The 16,552-nt window shown below is 35.4% G+C and overlaps 1 protein-coding gene across 2 annotated transcripts in view; it reads left to right on the forward strand.

The window, feature by feature from the left end:
* Positions 1–16,552, forward strand: part of GLRA3 (glycine receptor alpha 3) — a 189,858-nt gene that overhangs the window by 39,011 nt on the left and 134,295 nt on the right. For both annotated transcript variants that reach the window (XM_045997855.1, XM_045997856.1), the window contains exon 2: positions 5,889–6,016. In XM_045997855.1, coding sequence (XP_045853811.1) covers positions 5,889–6,016 — 128 coding nt within the window. The remainder of the gene's footprint in view (positions 1–5,888; positions 6,017–16,552) is intronic.

Consider the following 16,552-nt stretch of genomic DNA (forward strand, 5'->3'; position numbering starts at 1 on the left):
GGAAGCAGGCTTCCTGCTGAGCAGAGAGCCCGATGCGGGGCTCGATCCCAGGACCCTGAGATCACGACCTGAGCCGAAGGCAGCAGCTTAACCCACTGAGCCACCCAGGCGCCCCTTTTATTTTTATTCTTAAGAAAAAAAATAAGAAAAATGTTTCTGCCAGTATCTCAGAAATCGAAATCTCTGGACTTTCAAGTAGTGTGTCTTTCTACAAATAAGAATATATAAAATCCTTAACAGAGACAAATGTTCGTTAATGAGAGTGCATATGAGTCCACACACAGTTTCCAAGAAGAGTTAATACTAAATAGTCAAGAGTAGTTAAGAATAGGTAATGGTAAATAGTAAATAGTATAGCTAATAAATATAGTGCTTGATTCAGTAGAGAAAAGAAGAGCCAAGTATGGGAGGCAGACGAATTAACAGATTTGAGACATTCATAAATAAGACACTTCTAAAAAATTCAAAGCTATTTGTTTCAAAAGTAGTGATCATGAGTAATTTGCTAAGAACCTTAGTAACTTGCTATAAACATGATAGTTTTATTGATCCTCAATATGTTTGTACAGATGATGATGCTAAATATTTAAAAATGAGAGAAAGATTCCAGATTGGTCATATAAAGCTTTATTACCATAAGCTCTCTTCAGGGACTCTCTTCAATACTCATAAGATAACCTACTAATGTCCACATGGTGCAAGCCTCAGTTATTATTGTACTATGAAGAAAGTTCTAGGATTAATACGCCAAAGCAGAGGGGTGCCTGGATGGCTCAGTTGGTTAAGAGGCTGACTCTTGATTTCTGCTCATGTCATGATCTCAGGGTCTTGGGGTGGAGCCCCACCTTGCATGCCATGCTCAGTGGGGAGTGTGTTTGAGGATTCTCTGTCTCCCTCTTCCTTTTCTCTTCTCCCTGCTATGTTCTCTCTCTCTCTCAAATAAATAAATAAATAAATCTTTTAAAAAAATATGCCAGAGCAGGAATCGTAGGTGATAGGAAGTCTTCCCATAGGCACCGCCGCTAACATTTTCAGAAAAGGAAAGGATAAATGATGTAGATATTTTTTTAGCCAATTACTCCACGTGGTTTTGTTGGCAATAATTCCTTCTGAGTCAAAATTGTGAATCTTTAGAAATAAAATCAGCTGTCTCTAAGTGGTTGGATGGTTCTGTGTCATTGAAAGGAACATAACTAGTAAAGAGAATTGGAATATTTCTTGGTTCAAATTTTCTCATTTTTTTATAGGCATCATTCTGCAAAGCTTGGTTGTGAATCTCTGTTACAAAACATGACGATTTTGCTTAAAGTGGTAGAAAGAAGGGAGCCAGCCAGCCAATCATTTTCTTCACTGTAGCTCACTTTCCAGCTCCTGCTCACAGATACTTCCCAGGGATTCTCTGTAGACTTCAGAAGGACTGAGACAGAGTAATCTATGGAACTGTGAATACTTTAAAGATTCATATTTGTGTTCTACATACTTCAGCTTCTTAGCACAGTACTTTGTACCTAATAAATTGTGAGAACTCAAATTAATTGTTTCAACATTTAACAGATTTTTAAGTGCCTTTTGACATGAGAAAGGATATTTTTATATAATAAAAATGCACTATAATTTTATACTTAGTGAAATTCTCTCAGTTTTACAAACCTCTATAAATCCTCTCCTCCACAAAAACAGTGAGAAAACTATCAAAAAAAAAAAATGTGACAACCGACTTTTTCAGAACTCTGGCAAATAATCAGAGATTTGCAGTAATACATGAAGTAATTAAATCAAGAAAGATAGCTGAATATTCATTAAGAACAATGGAATTTGTGGCTATAACTGTCCTATTCTTGTCCTCCTTCCTTAGTGGCATGGTAGCATTGTAAACCAATGGCTTCCAATTACAGGAAAAATCAATAACCTGAAAGTTACTGGAGTGGGCAGAAAGGAGGCTTTAAAGCCTCCTTGTTGGGGGTCGTTATTTGACCTGTCTGGAGGTTTTCTTGAAGATTCCACTTGCAAGTCTGCTTCAGACCTAACTTGGAGCTTACTCAGTATGAAAAGTCTTTTTCCTGGCAATGTTTGTCAAAAACATTTAGAAACAGTGTTTTAACTTCCTGGGTGCCTGACGCAGTAAGTAACAGTGGGGATAAACAGCAAACTAATCAAAAAGCTTTAAAGGAAAATCAATGGAATGGGTATGTCCACAGTGGTTTGGAAAAGCACACATATTTCTGGGCATTTAGAAGAGTGCACATATGTATGGGGCTATAAGCATGCCCAGAATTATAGGCCTAGTTGCATCCTTTCAAAATTCATATGTTGAAATCCTAACTCCCAATACATAAGAAAGTGACTTTCTTTGGAGATAATTAATATAAAATGAGGTCATACGGGCTGGTTCTAATCTATGACTGGAAGAGAAGATTAGGACACAGACAGGTGGAGAGAAAGAAAAAGAGAGGAAATGACCATCGGCAAGCCATGGGGGAGGCCATTAGAGGAGATTAGCTGTGCCAACAACTTGATCTTGGACCTCTAGAATTGTGAGAAAATTAATTTCTGTTGTTTAAACCACTTAGTCCATGATACTGTTAAGACAACCCTACCAAACCAACAGAGTTGTGTGCATGTTCAGGAAAGACCTGCAAGGATCTTAAGCTCTGAACACTGGCCGGCCTTGAAGCCCTGTGCAAATGGCAAATAAAGGCAAAGGCAGAGTTATCAATTGTCTGACTCAGTATCAAAGGTGTGACCTCATTAACACAGAGCCTCTAGAAAATTCTGGGAGATTTATTGGTTTTAGAAATTTAAGAAAATCCCTGTCCAATTATTAGGTGATTTCTAAGTCACCCAGACAGATAGTTCCATGGTCATACACAATAAAGGATGTAGACTTTACAGAATTAGTTCAGAAAAGCCAATTAAAAAAATAACAACAACAGCAACCACCACAAACCTTAGAAGGAGGGAGAATATGATTTACAGAATTGACATACTGTATTATATGAAGTGTCCCATTTCCAGTAAAAATATTATAAGACATTCAAAGGAAAAAGGGTCTGATTCATACATATGGAAAAAAGGACAACCCAAAGAAATCTCCCTGAGAAAGCAAAGATAGCGGAATCACTGGACAAAGACGTAAACCAGTTATATTTTTTTAAAGATTTTATTCATTTATTTTAGAGATAAAGAGAGAGCTCAGGAAGGAGCAGAGGGAAAGAGATAAGCAGATTCTATGCTGAGCATGTAGGGCTCAATCCCATGATCCTGAGATCATGACCTGAGCCAAAATCAAGAATCAAATTCTTAGTTCACTGAGTCACCCAGGTGCCCCAAACTTTAATCTAGTTATTTTATTTCATTTTTTAAAAAGATTTATTTATTTATTTGAGAGAGCATGAACAGGGATGAGGGAAAGAAGGAGAAGGACAGCAGACCTCCCACAGAGCCTGTCATGGGGCTAGAGAGCTCCGTCTAGGAGCCTGGGATCATGACCTGAGCTGAAGTCAGACGCTTAACCGAGTGAGCCACCTAGGTGCTCCTAAACCAATTTTTTTAAATACATTAAAGACAAAACAAAAAACAAACTAAAGGAACCCTTGTCCAAAGAATAAAAAGGAAGAGTCGCAATAATATCTCCCCAAATACAAAATACAAATAAGGAGACAGAAATTATAAAAAAGAACAAAAGAGCAATTCTGGAGTTGAAAAGTGGAATCACTCAAAGAAAAATGCACTGGAAGGCCAGTGCTAGTTTCCTGTGACTACTATAACAAATTACCACAAACAACAGTGATTTATTCTGCCACAGTTCCAGAGGACAGAAGTCTGACGTCAGTTCACTGGGCCCCAAACAAGGTGTGAGTAAGACCACACACCCTCCAGAGGCTCTAGGGGAGAATTCCCTTTCCTGCATTTCCTGACTGCTGGTGTTCGTTGGCTATGCACAGCCCTCTAATCTCTGCCTCTCTGGTCACAGTGCCTTCCCCCTCTGTCTGTAGTCAAATAGACCTCTCCCTCTCTCTTGTAAGGAGACGTGTCACTGCATGTAGGGCAGACTTGATAATCTGGAATAATCACCCTCATGCAGTGCAAAATGTGAGTGATTGTCAGTTTAGCATCCATAATATTCTATTGTTTTTTAAGAGATGAAGGGCAGGGTATTACTGGGTCAGATCCAGATAAGTTGGTTTATTTACGGTTAGGAGCATGTAGAAGTTTATTTTCTGATAACTGAAAGGAAGGTTTTGTAAAAGAAATGCAGGGAATGGTTTAGAAGCGGCAATCTGTAGTTATAAGGGCTTTGACAGTCCTTTCTGCCCTGTGTTCTTGGGCTATGGAAATTGAGCAAATGCTGCTTAAGAGAACAGGTGAAATTTATGTAAAACCAGATGGTAGAGAAAGTTCTAGAGTTATTGAGAATATAGTAGTTTATTACTGATATTGATATTGTTATTGTTATTATTATCATGATCATTACATTAGAATAAACTTTCCAGAGATCATGGTGGCATGGAGTTCAACTGACCAGTAATAATCAGAGGGAAAATGTCACAAAGTAATATAAAGCCAAAAGAATAGAGAGAGGAGAAACTTCTAGTCAGGTAGAAAGCATGAAAGACAGAGAGAGAGCCACTGGCCTGACAAGTGACTAAGAATGTCCAGAACTAGGTAGGACTTTAGAACTGTGCAGTAGTTAATGGATGGTGTTAGCTGTGATCCTCCACTTTCAGAAACATCACTCTCACATTATGATTAATATTGGATTTTAAAATTGTGCCTCTGTGTGTGGTAGATAATTCACCAGTGATAGCTGTTAAGACCCATTTTCACTACTTATTAAAAATTCCGGCAGGAGGAATTTGATACTGCTGACATCAAGCTGTGACCACAAAGATTCAGGGCCTGGCAATGCTCTGAGTTGAGTGACAGACCTGGGAGGCTCTGATGACTGACAATCTCCAGGAAATAACATCAGCTTGAATATATATCGGTTTCCAGCACGTGTGCTCAGGAAGTCTGTTGCACTTCCCTGAGCAAAGCTCTATAGATGAAAAGAATTATTTGATCTTAGCAAGCAGGGCTGGCATTCTGTGGACCAGCCTAGGTGAATGAGGAGCTGGATGGGGTGTTGTGACATTTGTGGGTTTCTAGGATGAGCGCTGCATAAAACAGAAAACATTTGAATGAAAAAAAGAAAAGTGCGGTTAACTCCTTACTTTTCCTGGACACACAATCTCATTGTATAATCTCCTGGTGCAATAACGACATTGATGGTAATTTCTCAATCTTAATGCACAAAATTTTAGATCTGAGCAAAAGGTACTATAGATGAATGACATAAGGTGAAAGCAGAATGAATTTAACTAGATATGTTGCTAATCTAGGAAGCATCTAATTGAAGAAAAGAACATTACTGTTTAATCTGTAGGATAGAAGTTTTATTACCATTGAAAAGAATTCACAAAACTTGAAAGGTGATGCTTTTCCCCCAATAAAACCAATAAGAGTTATATTTCACAGCTGAACTTTAGTTTTCTTATGCCTGAATCACTAATGACACTTCTAATTAAATTTGCAATTAAAAGTCAAGTTTGGATAAATACAAAATTTGAAAGCCTACTAATTTGGAAATGGCTTTGTTTCCAGACTTAACAGAAAATAGTGTGACCTCTGACCTTTGGCCGGGTACATACGAAACCTTATAAACACTGACTGTAGATCTATAAAGACCTACCTGTCATTAGATAACATTCACTACTTAGTATAGAAAGTTTTTCTTTTTGTTTTAAAAGGTAATTTGCTTGCCATTGTTATTCCCTATTTGTAGTGACAATTATTAGGAAGACTCCCTGCGCTCTTTTTTTGTAAAATCTGACTGTTCTTGTTTGTAGCTTGGTTGCAACAAAGGAAACAGACAGCGCAAGGTCTCGAAGTGCCCCAATGTCACCTTCTGACTTTCTGGATAAATTAATGGGGAGGACGTCAGGATATGATGCAAGAATCAGACCTAACTTTAAAGGTAATTGTTCCACCTACTATTTTGTATGAAATGTGTTTTGAATGTGCCTAAGCAAGATAAATTTTCAGATTGATTCCATCAAAAGTTCTAATGCTTATTTCCAGTAATCTTCCAAGTACTGTATTACTCAATGATATGTCTTAAAAGTAAAAAAAAAAAAAAAAAGAAAGCTAGTCTTATGTTAATAACTCCTAGAATTTGTCTTCTTTGGACCAATACTATTTCTTTGTTGTACTTATTGTCTTGATTCATTTTTGGAAAAATTTATACAATTTCCTAAAATGAATATATATTCACCATATATATGAATATATAAATATTTTATTTTTATATTTTTGACAATTAATATATTCTACTATAATATATTCCTAAAATAAATTCCTACTTACTGGAGTGGAAACTTCTTTAGAGATGGCAATAAACCATATTTTAATTCCCCACAGCAAGACTCTATATTGTGGAGAATCAGTTACTGAATTTATGTACAGGGAAAAGAGCCTGAATCACTAAAAGCTACTGATAACACTTAAAAAAATTATTCCATCTGCCAAATATTTTGCCTAAATTTCTAGGAAAGAGTGTAATTGTCAATTCAAGAATACTTTTTTTAACTCTACTGATTAATATAGTGATGAGCAGCACATTTATACAGGTCATATGTAGCTTATGTCCCACAATATGTCCCAGGGTAAAAGATGAGAAAGCTACTTCCATGCCAATACTTATTTAATATATCTTGACTATTATTCTATTTCAATAAAGAAAATAATCCAAATTATAAGAATGTCTACTTCTTCCATGAGATTCAGTTAAGCTATTTTCATTCTTTAGGGTGAAAGGAAATACAATGTAGTCTACAATAATTATTTTTTTCTTGAATCTGTTCTTATGGGAGGAAAAAAGAAAAAAGAATTGCTTAGCAGTGGTTTAAGAATTATTTAGAGAGGACTGATAAATACTAAGAATGGGTAGCAGGAGAAAAAAATTAAGAGTAAAATTTGTTGATAATTTATAAGTGAAAAATTACAAATTGCCTTAATTTCAAAATGATTCTGACATGTAGATTGCTTTTCTTGATTTGTTTTTAAGAATTTTGACTGTATTTTTATTTTAGTTTTATATTTTTGACCATAAATATATTTTTTAAGATTTATTAATTTATTTATTTTAGAAGAAGAGAGAGAGTGGGGGGTGGGCAAGGGGAGAGGGAGAGAGAGAATCTTAGCAGGCTTCACACTCAGTGCAGGGTTCACTCAAGGTGGGGCTCCATCTCATAACCCCGAGCCGAAACCGAGAGTCAGATGCTTAACCGACTGAGCCACCCAGGTGCCCTGACCATAAATATTTTTAACTGCACAAGAGGAAAACACTAAATGTAAGCTGTGAGAAATTAGTATAGCTTAAGGGATATCATACACAAATGAAATGAGATTTCAGCATTATGAAGATCTTCTACAAATTGAGGAAGAGCAGTATCCCTAACTTTAGGTTTAAAACTAACTTTGAAAGGATCTTAAAAAATATTCAGTTGTCATATTAATCAACAACTGGAAACATAATCAGTCATTAGTGGATTCATTATGGTGATTCTATTCGGTGATTCAGAAGTACTGTTTGGTTTTCACTGAAAACTAAAGGGGAAAATGTCTTCTATTTTTAAATATCTGTGTGCACTTAAAAAAAATCACATAAACAGACTCAATGGATATCTTAATAAAAATACAGATAAGTTGTTAACCCAGTGCCTTTGCTGCTCTCTTGGAAAGTTTACTTTTATTTCAATCATTTAATGGACAAAGAAAATTTTGAGCCATCTGAAATGTGATTAATATTACTATTTATGTGTAAGACCCGGAAAAAACTGAAAAGATCTGTTCTTGCTTAAAATAAGTACGGATTTTCTTTAAATAAACATACATTTCGAAAAACTAGCTGATAACCAAAGCCAGTTTAGAAGTTAGTAGATTTTTTTTTTTTAATTGAGAATAGGAGAATCCATATTTACTTCCCAGTGTCCTTAAAGGAACAGAAAAGAAAGGGGAGAGGGTTTTCTCTCTCCTTTATGATTTTTCAATATATCTTATACTCTGAATATGAGAAAAGCAAGTGGATGCTCATTTGATTACCACAAATAATGTCATTTTTTAACAACCAATACCTTAATGGATTAGTTCTTAGCTAACACTCTTGTTTTTACGACCTCTTGCTAAGAGTGAACTGTTGTTGTCTCCAGGGAAGCTCACAACTTCCTCCCCAAATTAAGCACATTCAACACAGTTTCATTTTATTGAATAAAATAACATCATAATCCTTTGACGATCATTTCATTGCCTAATATTGAAATATAAATAAATTTAAATATTTTTGAGGTACGGAGGCACTAACAAACTAAATCTAAGACATATCAGAAGATGACGAGACAGAGAAGAAGATTAGCTTTTCTATTATCAGGTACCTAGCAACCCACCATGCCTCTTTTAAAAAAAAAAGTTAATTGGTCAGAAGTATGATGAAAGTGTTCTGGTAACATGCAATATTCTACTAGTCTTTTTTTTTTAATAAGCAAAATTAAGTAATTTTTTTAAAAGAATAGGAATGGGAGGACACCTGTATGGCTCAGTGAGTTAAGCCTCTACCTTCCGCTCAGGTCATGATCTCAGGGTCCTGGGATTGAGCCCTGCATCAGGCTCTCTGCTCAGTGGGGAGCCTACTTCCTCCTCTCTCTCTGCCTACCTCTCTGCTACTTGTGATCTCTGTCTCTCTGTCAAATAAATAAATAAAATCTTAAAAAAAAAAGAATAAGAGTGGGAATTGGCCAAAACAGGTGTAACAATATATTACAATAACTTTAATAGATTTAGTCCTCACATCTTCGCAGATTAAAATGTTAATAAAAACTAATAATAAACATAATCTACCTGGATAATTTCTTAGGCAGTAGGCAAGTGTTTTCAAAATATAAAAACATTGGGAAAAACCTCTTGGAGTGCTTAAACTCTCAGGGATTTACAAATTTCTAAGAGAAAAAACATAAAATCTCAGTATTGACCTTCTCAGACAATTTACAGAGAATAAAGAATGCTCAATCTCATTAGCAATCAGTAAAGTACAAATTATAATAATAATGTGATAGTATTTTCACCTTTCAAAATATCAAAATTTAAAAATAATATTAATTATTTCTGCTCAAATACATTATTATTAAATTATTTCTGGAACACTGATTTTAAATTTCTAATTGTTTTCACAAATATATATATATATATATATATATATATATATATATATACATCAAAAAGGAAAATATATTGCAGGCCACAGTGGAGAACAACCATTAAAAAATATAAACTGGCGTTGTTAAAATGTTACTTTGATTTTGTTCTTTCATATACTGCTAACTTAACACTCTAGATGTAGATATTTTTTTGTAACATAAATTATGATACTTGTTTATATTTTTTTTAAAGATTTTATTTATTTTACTTAACAGACAGAGATTACAAGTAGGCAGAGAGAGAGAGAGAGGAGGAAGGAGGCTCCCTGCTGAGCAGAGAGCCCGATGTGGGGCTCCATCCCAGGACCCTGGGATCATGACCTGAGCCAAAGGCAGAGGCTTTAACCCACGGAGCCACCCAGGCGCCCCCGACACTTGTTTATATTTTTTGTCACATTTCTCTAGAACAACCTATACGTTTAAAAAAATCTGCCCTATTTAATTTTTTTTTTTTTTAAAGATTTTATTTACTTATCTGAGAGAGAGAGCACAAGTGGGCTGAAGGGCAGGGGGAGAAGCAGACTCCCTGTTGAGCAGAGAGCCCAATGCAGAACTTGATCCCAGGACTTTGGGGTCATGATCTGAGATAAAGGCAGATGTTTAACCCACTGGGAAACCCAGGCACTCAAGATCAAATATTCTAAATAGGTTATTAAAATATACCACACAAAAGTAGAAATAAGTGCTTCTCTTAAAACACTTTAAATTGGTACCAAGCACAGATAGGATGGTCTCTTCATCAAAAATTATCTTAGTGATTAAATTAAATATAACTATTAGCTACTTATAAAAATAAATATTGAAATAAATTAAAACATTTAAATGTCCAACCTCACCAATAATTTATTTCTTCTTCACTAATTAATCAACTGTTCTCTCTCCCTCCAGAATGCTTATAACTTATCTTAAACTTTTATGAGAATCAATTTTCTCCAAAAGAACCTCTGTGCCTTGAGGATAGTTTGAGTATGAGAACAACTCCAAATCTCTGTTATATCTTAGTTCTGTTATCTATAATGATTTCTTGAACTCTTATAAAGAATACACTTAATAACAACAACTGGGTTTAGAAATTATCTGAGAGGGCGCCTGGGTAGCTCGGTGGATTAAGCGTCCTACTCTTGATTTCCTCTCAGGTTATCATCTCAGGGTCATGGCATTGAGCCCTCCATTAGGCTCCTCACTGAGAATGAAACCTGCTTAAGGTTCTCTCTCCCTCTCCCTGTTCCCACCCCCCTCAACAAATAAACAAACAATCTGAGAGTCTGCTAAAAAGAGTTAGCAAGTAAATCTCCACCTGTCACTAAACTTGTTAATCCTTCAACAGAGGATAGAGTTTTGCACAAATCATTATTTCATAAAATTTGGTCTTAGCGGAAATGGTATGTATAGAAACCATTATCTCCGTTTTGAAAGACAAAAATAATAGGCAGGCAACATTGTTTCTTCCCTCTAGTTTGAAATCCTTTCTCTTTCGAACTCGTCCTATCTAGCAGAAAGCAGAAATGGAAGGGCACAGTGACAGAAAGCACCACACAACAGCCTGAACACACAGTCTGGAGAGGCAGTGCTCAACACACAACCCAACCATGTTATGCACTTGGAGTTCCAGATGATTGAAGGGAAGAACTCAAATCCTGTAACCAGCAGTTTCTCGAATTTGTATTTACATCTGGCTCTTCATTTAGTTTTCAAGTTCCCTTCTTTCTTTTTTTGTCAAGTTTTATTTCTATCTCTACACACACAGAGATAGAAGAAAACACTTTCTCATTTTCAGAACAGGAGTAAGTTGATAGACTTGATAGACACATTTTCTGAGCCCTGGTTATATATATATTTTTTTAATTTCTAGACTTTCTAAAGAATGATTTTAGTTTTACAGAAAAATTGACCGGAAATTACCAAGAGTTCCCATATCTCCCCTCCCATCCGCCACAGTTTTCTCTATGGTTATATCTTACATTACATCTTACATCTACATCTTACATTAGTGCAGTATATTAGTTAGAATTGATGAATTAGGGCACTTGGGTGGCTCAGTGGGTTAAGTGTTTTGCCTTCAGCTCAGGTCATGATCCCACAGTCCTGGGATTGAGTCCCACCTAGGGCTTCCAAGCCAATGGGAAGCCTGCTTTTCCCTCTGCCTCTCTTTCTGCTTGTGCTCTGCCTCTCTCTCTCTCTCTCAAATGAATAAATAAAATCTTAAAAAATAAATAAATGAATTCTGGTGGTTCTCAATACCAACATTTAAAAAAAGAATTGGTGAATTAATATTGATTAACTATCAAATAGCTCTTCACCAATAGTTAATAATGATGGTGTTATTACTATGAGCTTAAGTCCATTGTTTACCTTAAGGTTCACTCTTTGTGTTGTACATTTTATGGGTTTTGACAAGTGAATTACTTGTCATATAACTTACATATAACTATCATTACTGTATCATACAGAAGTTTCACTGCTCTAAAAAATCCCCTGTACTTCAGCTACGAATGTCACTCTCCCTCTCCACCCAAATCTCTAGCAACCACTGATCTTTTACTATGTAGAGTTTTGTCTTTTCTAGAATGTCATACAGGTAGAATCCTACAGTGTGAAGACTTTTCGGATTTGCAATATGCTTTTAAGAATCCTCCATGTCTTTTTGTGGTTTGATAGCTTATTTCTTTTTATCACGGAATAGTATTACACAATAATCTCTTGTTTAACCATTTGACATGAAAATAAATTTATACAATGAGGGAGTGACAGAATTCTAGCTGAAAAGTTTGTAGATAATTCCATTGTCTACCGACATTTAGTATTATAACAAAAATCAAAATCTTACTGTGATTTTTTCTCCCTTATATGTAGCCTAGATTTTTTCTAACTATGCATGTTTTTCTTTTTTAAGAAAAAGTATGGTTTATGCTAGCATTGCTTTGTGTTATTCCCCAAAACAGCTCGTTCCCTTAAAAAAAAAAATTCTGATCTTTCATCGTCTGTGTCTGATACACTCCCACTCATACCCTTTACCCTTTTGTCCTTTTTCTCTATATTTAGGGAAGATTGTTCAGATTTGTTCTGTAAATGACTCTTTGATATTTTACCTGGTGTCATTTGGAATATTTAGGAAGATTTTTAGTCTGTGGTTGTGTTTTGGTATCTTCACAGTCCTCTTTATCCTGAGCCATTTTCCTTGAACGTGACATTACGGAGTTTATATTACACGTTGTTAGGCAGGTGCTATTCTGTATGTTTAGCTGTCTGTTTTGTTTACAACAGCAGCAAAAAACAGGCACCTGAGCTTGGTAGTAATTCAGTTGTCTAAAAATATTATTGATGAAAAGCAGCACTTCCTTGCCTCAACAGCCTTCTGCACAGTTGTGCTTCTTTGAGGCAAAGACTCCAAAAGTAAAATCGGTTAGTTCTGGTGAGAATCTGTTCTAGTCTGTCTGATGGTCTCTAGGCCTTTTGCAAAGGATGCAGTATAAGATTCCTTTGCACTAACTAGCCTTCTAATTTAATGCCTCAATTCTCTTATTCTACCTCTTCTGTTTTCCTTTTCTCCCCCATGATTTCTCTTTTCTTCCTGCAGGAACAATTATGTTTATTCATCGTCTTTACTCTTTTTAAGCTGCTAATTTTCTTATATGTGATGGAAATACTCTGTAGTTTAGGAAAGATTGAGTCAATCTGGGCACTGATATAGACTTCGTCTGGTTGTGTGTGTGTGTGTGTGTGTGTGTGTGTGTGTGCATGTGTGTGTATTTGTGTAAGGAGGTTGTTAGCTGCTATTTATCTCACTGGAAAGTAAAATCTGAGACATTCCTGCCCTGAACAGAACTGTGCTATAGATGAGTGCTGAGTGTCGTCTAGGCTTTGGTTGGTATCCTCCAGATGCCAAACTATGGATGGCTTTAGTTTTTTTTTTTTTTTTTTTTTCCATTTTATTTATTTTTTCAGTGTAACAGTATTCATTCTTTTTGCACAACACCCAGTGCTCCATGCAAAACGTGCCCTCCCCATTACCCACCACCTGTTCCCCCAACCTCCCACCCCTGACCCTTCAAAACCCTCAGGTTGCCCCAACCTCCCACCCCTGACCCTTCAAAACCCTCAGGTTGTTTTTCAGAATACATAGTCTCTTATGGTTCGCCTCCCCTCCCCAATGTCCATAGCCCGCTCCCCCTCTCCCAATCCCACCTCCCCCCAGCAACCCCCAGTTTGTTTTGTGAGATTAAGAGTCATTTATGGTTTGTCTCCCTCCCAATCCCATCTTGTTTCATTTACTCTTCTCCTATCCCCCAACCCCCCCATGTTGCTTCTCCATGTAGGTGATCTACCCACTCAGCAGATTTTAAATAGCAATTTGGTAATTTTAAATAATACAGTATTAACTATAAACACAATGCCCTGTATTAGATTCCCAGAATTTATTCAACTTCTAACTCTTTGCAAAAAGTTAAAAAAATATATATGATTGGAGAAAACAGAGTTCCTGACAGTACCTTAAAACTAAAGCCATCCATGATCTCCCTGATATGAGGACATGGATGGCTTTAGTTTTAAGGTACTGTCAGGAACTCTGTTTTCTCCAATCATATATATTTTTTTAACTTTTTGCAAAGAGTTAGAAGTTGAATAAATTCTGGGAATCTAATACAGGGCATTGTGTTTATAGTTAATACTGTATTATTTAAAATTACCAAATTGCTATTTAAAATCTGCTGAGTGGGTAGATTACCTATGTTCTCACCACAAAAAAGAAACAGTAATTATGTGACATGATGGAAATGTAAGCTAAATGCTGAGGTGATTTTCCTATTGCAATATCTAAATGTATCAAATTAACACAGTGTGGGCCATAAACTTAAACAATGTTGTATGTCAATGATATCTCAGTAAATCTGGAAAAATAACGCATTTTGAAAGTCAGCATTGATTCACAGAACCATATTATTTCCAATTACCTTAATGAACTTATCTTTGCAAAAAGTATATAAATATATAAATAAGTGAATAAATAAAGTTATTTTCAAAACTTCAAAAATTTCTGAGTGCTAATTAAAACAAACAAACAAACAGAATCCTGTCATTTGCAATGATGTGGATGGAACTGGAGGGTATTATCCTAAGCGAAATAAGTTAATCAGAGAGACAAATACCACATGACCTCACTGATATGAGGAATTTGAGAAACAAGACAGAGGATCATAGGGGAAAAGAGGAAAAAATGAAATAAGATGAAACCAAAGAGGAAGAGAAATCATAAGAGACTCAATCTCAGGAAACAAACTGAGTGTTGCTGGAGGGGAGGGTTGTGGGAGGGGTAAGGTGACTGGGTGATGGACATTGGGAAGGGTATGTGCTATGGTGAGCACTGTGAATTGTGTAAGACTGATGATTCACAAACGTATACCCCTGAAACAAATAACACATTAAATGTTAATAAAAATACATAGATAGATAGGTAGATAGATAGATGATAGATAGATAGATAGATAGATAGATAGATGATAGATGATGGAGTATCTAAAAGAAAAATTCCTAAGGGTTAAACCCCAAGCCATTCCTACTCTTTGGGAATATGGGCGTGGGAAGCAGGGAACTTCTGAGACTAGTACCCATGGCCTCTATCTGCAGACCCCTTTTAACTTCCTACCTCTTTTCCTGCAGAGGATGACCCTAAGCTTTATGCCTCCCTGCGTTGTTCTTAGGTCATTAGCTCCCTTCTCCATGCAGTCCCAACCTGCATTTATTTTAAGCTTACCCTGTTCCATCGATCAACCATTTTTTTTCTGCCTTCTATATTTTACGTCATTGAACTAATTATGACTTTCCTTCCATTCTCTTTGGTGTAATGTATTTAGTCTCATTTTTATTTGCTAACATCATTTGATGCTCTCAGAGAGAAAGAAAACTCTGTTCATCTTTCTATCTTGAAATAGAAGCACCTAGGAGTCATTTGAAACTAGAAGCCAGTTTAACAGATGAAAAGAAATCGGAGAGCAAATAAATGTACATCCATAGACAATAAAATATTATTTTACTAGGCCATTTTACCAACTGTTTCTGGATTTTACTTCTTTCTTTTGATCTTATTGTTTGATAACCCTTAAGTATAATTTGGATCCAGGCAGAAAGTATTCTCTTAGCAATCACACAAATACATGTTCCTTCCAAACTTTTACTGCATTTTTGTTACTTTTGTTTTCATTCTATCTCTAATGGCTACTTTCTTTATCTAGAAATAGCATTGACTGTCTTCACAATGTCTTTGTGGTTGCTGTCTTTTTATCTGTAATATTTGTCTGTATTAGTCCCTTTCTCCCACATCACAAATCCAGTTTTCAAATAGTCTATTCTGCTATAACACGTTCTAACCCCAGAATGGCATGTGTACCTAATACTTATTTCCTACCTGGTTTCTTTTTTCAGGGAATAGTATAAGCAACTCATTTTCTTCATTTTAACTATTTATACTCAGGCAGACATTATTGTTCTTGAATAAAGTACACAATTATTTTTTGAAAAAGGTCATTTTTCTTCTTGCATTTTTACATAATACAAAGTCATTTTAATAGGAAGAATGTCTTCAATAAGTCTTTCTAAAACTATAAATGTTCACCTGAAATGCCCACAAATTTAGATTGGTGGCCCCTACATTTTATATTTTCTTCGATTTTTAGTTTTTAATGTATTTTTTTGTAGTAATTTCCTTTTTTTTATTTTAAAATGACCTCATATTAACAGAAGATTTGCAAATACAGCACAAAACATTTTTTTTTCCTGAGCCACTTGAAAGTTGTTGACCTGATGCCCCAATACTTGAGTATATTAGACAAATAATATTCTCTTAGACAAGAACAACTTAACCATTGAAACAAGAAAATTAATATGAATATATTGTTACATTCTAAATTGTGGACACCCATTCAAATTTTATCCATAATCTGAATAACAGCTTCATGTCAAAAGGATCCATTTTAAAATCGTGCCTCATGCTTTCTATCACTGTCATGATCATGACTTTAAAAATTATATTATTATCCCTTTACTTAGCAGAACATGTTTCAGTTTGCATTAGTAATTTTCTTAATGATTCAATTTAAATAATGCATCCTAATAGAATATCACAGAAGTGATGCTTTGTTCTGATTGCATTTAATCAGATGGTGGACCACATTAATCTTTGCCATCACTGTTAATGTTCACTTTGGTAATTGATTAAGTTGGAGTATTCCAGGATATATCTATACACATACATGTATTTGCAAAAA

This window comes from Meles meles, chromosome 2, assembly GCF_922984935.1.
Source record: "Meles meles chromosome 2, mMelMel3.1 paternal haplotype, whole genome shotgun sequence".
Lineage (NCBI taxonomy): Eukaryota > Metazoa > Chordata > Mammalia > Carnivora > Mustelidae > Meles > Meles meles.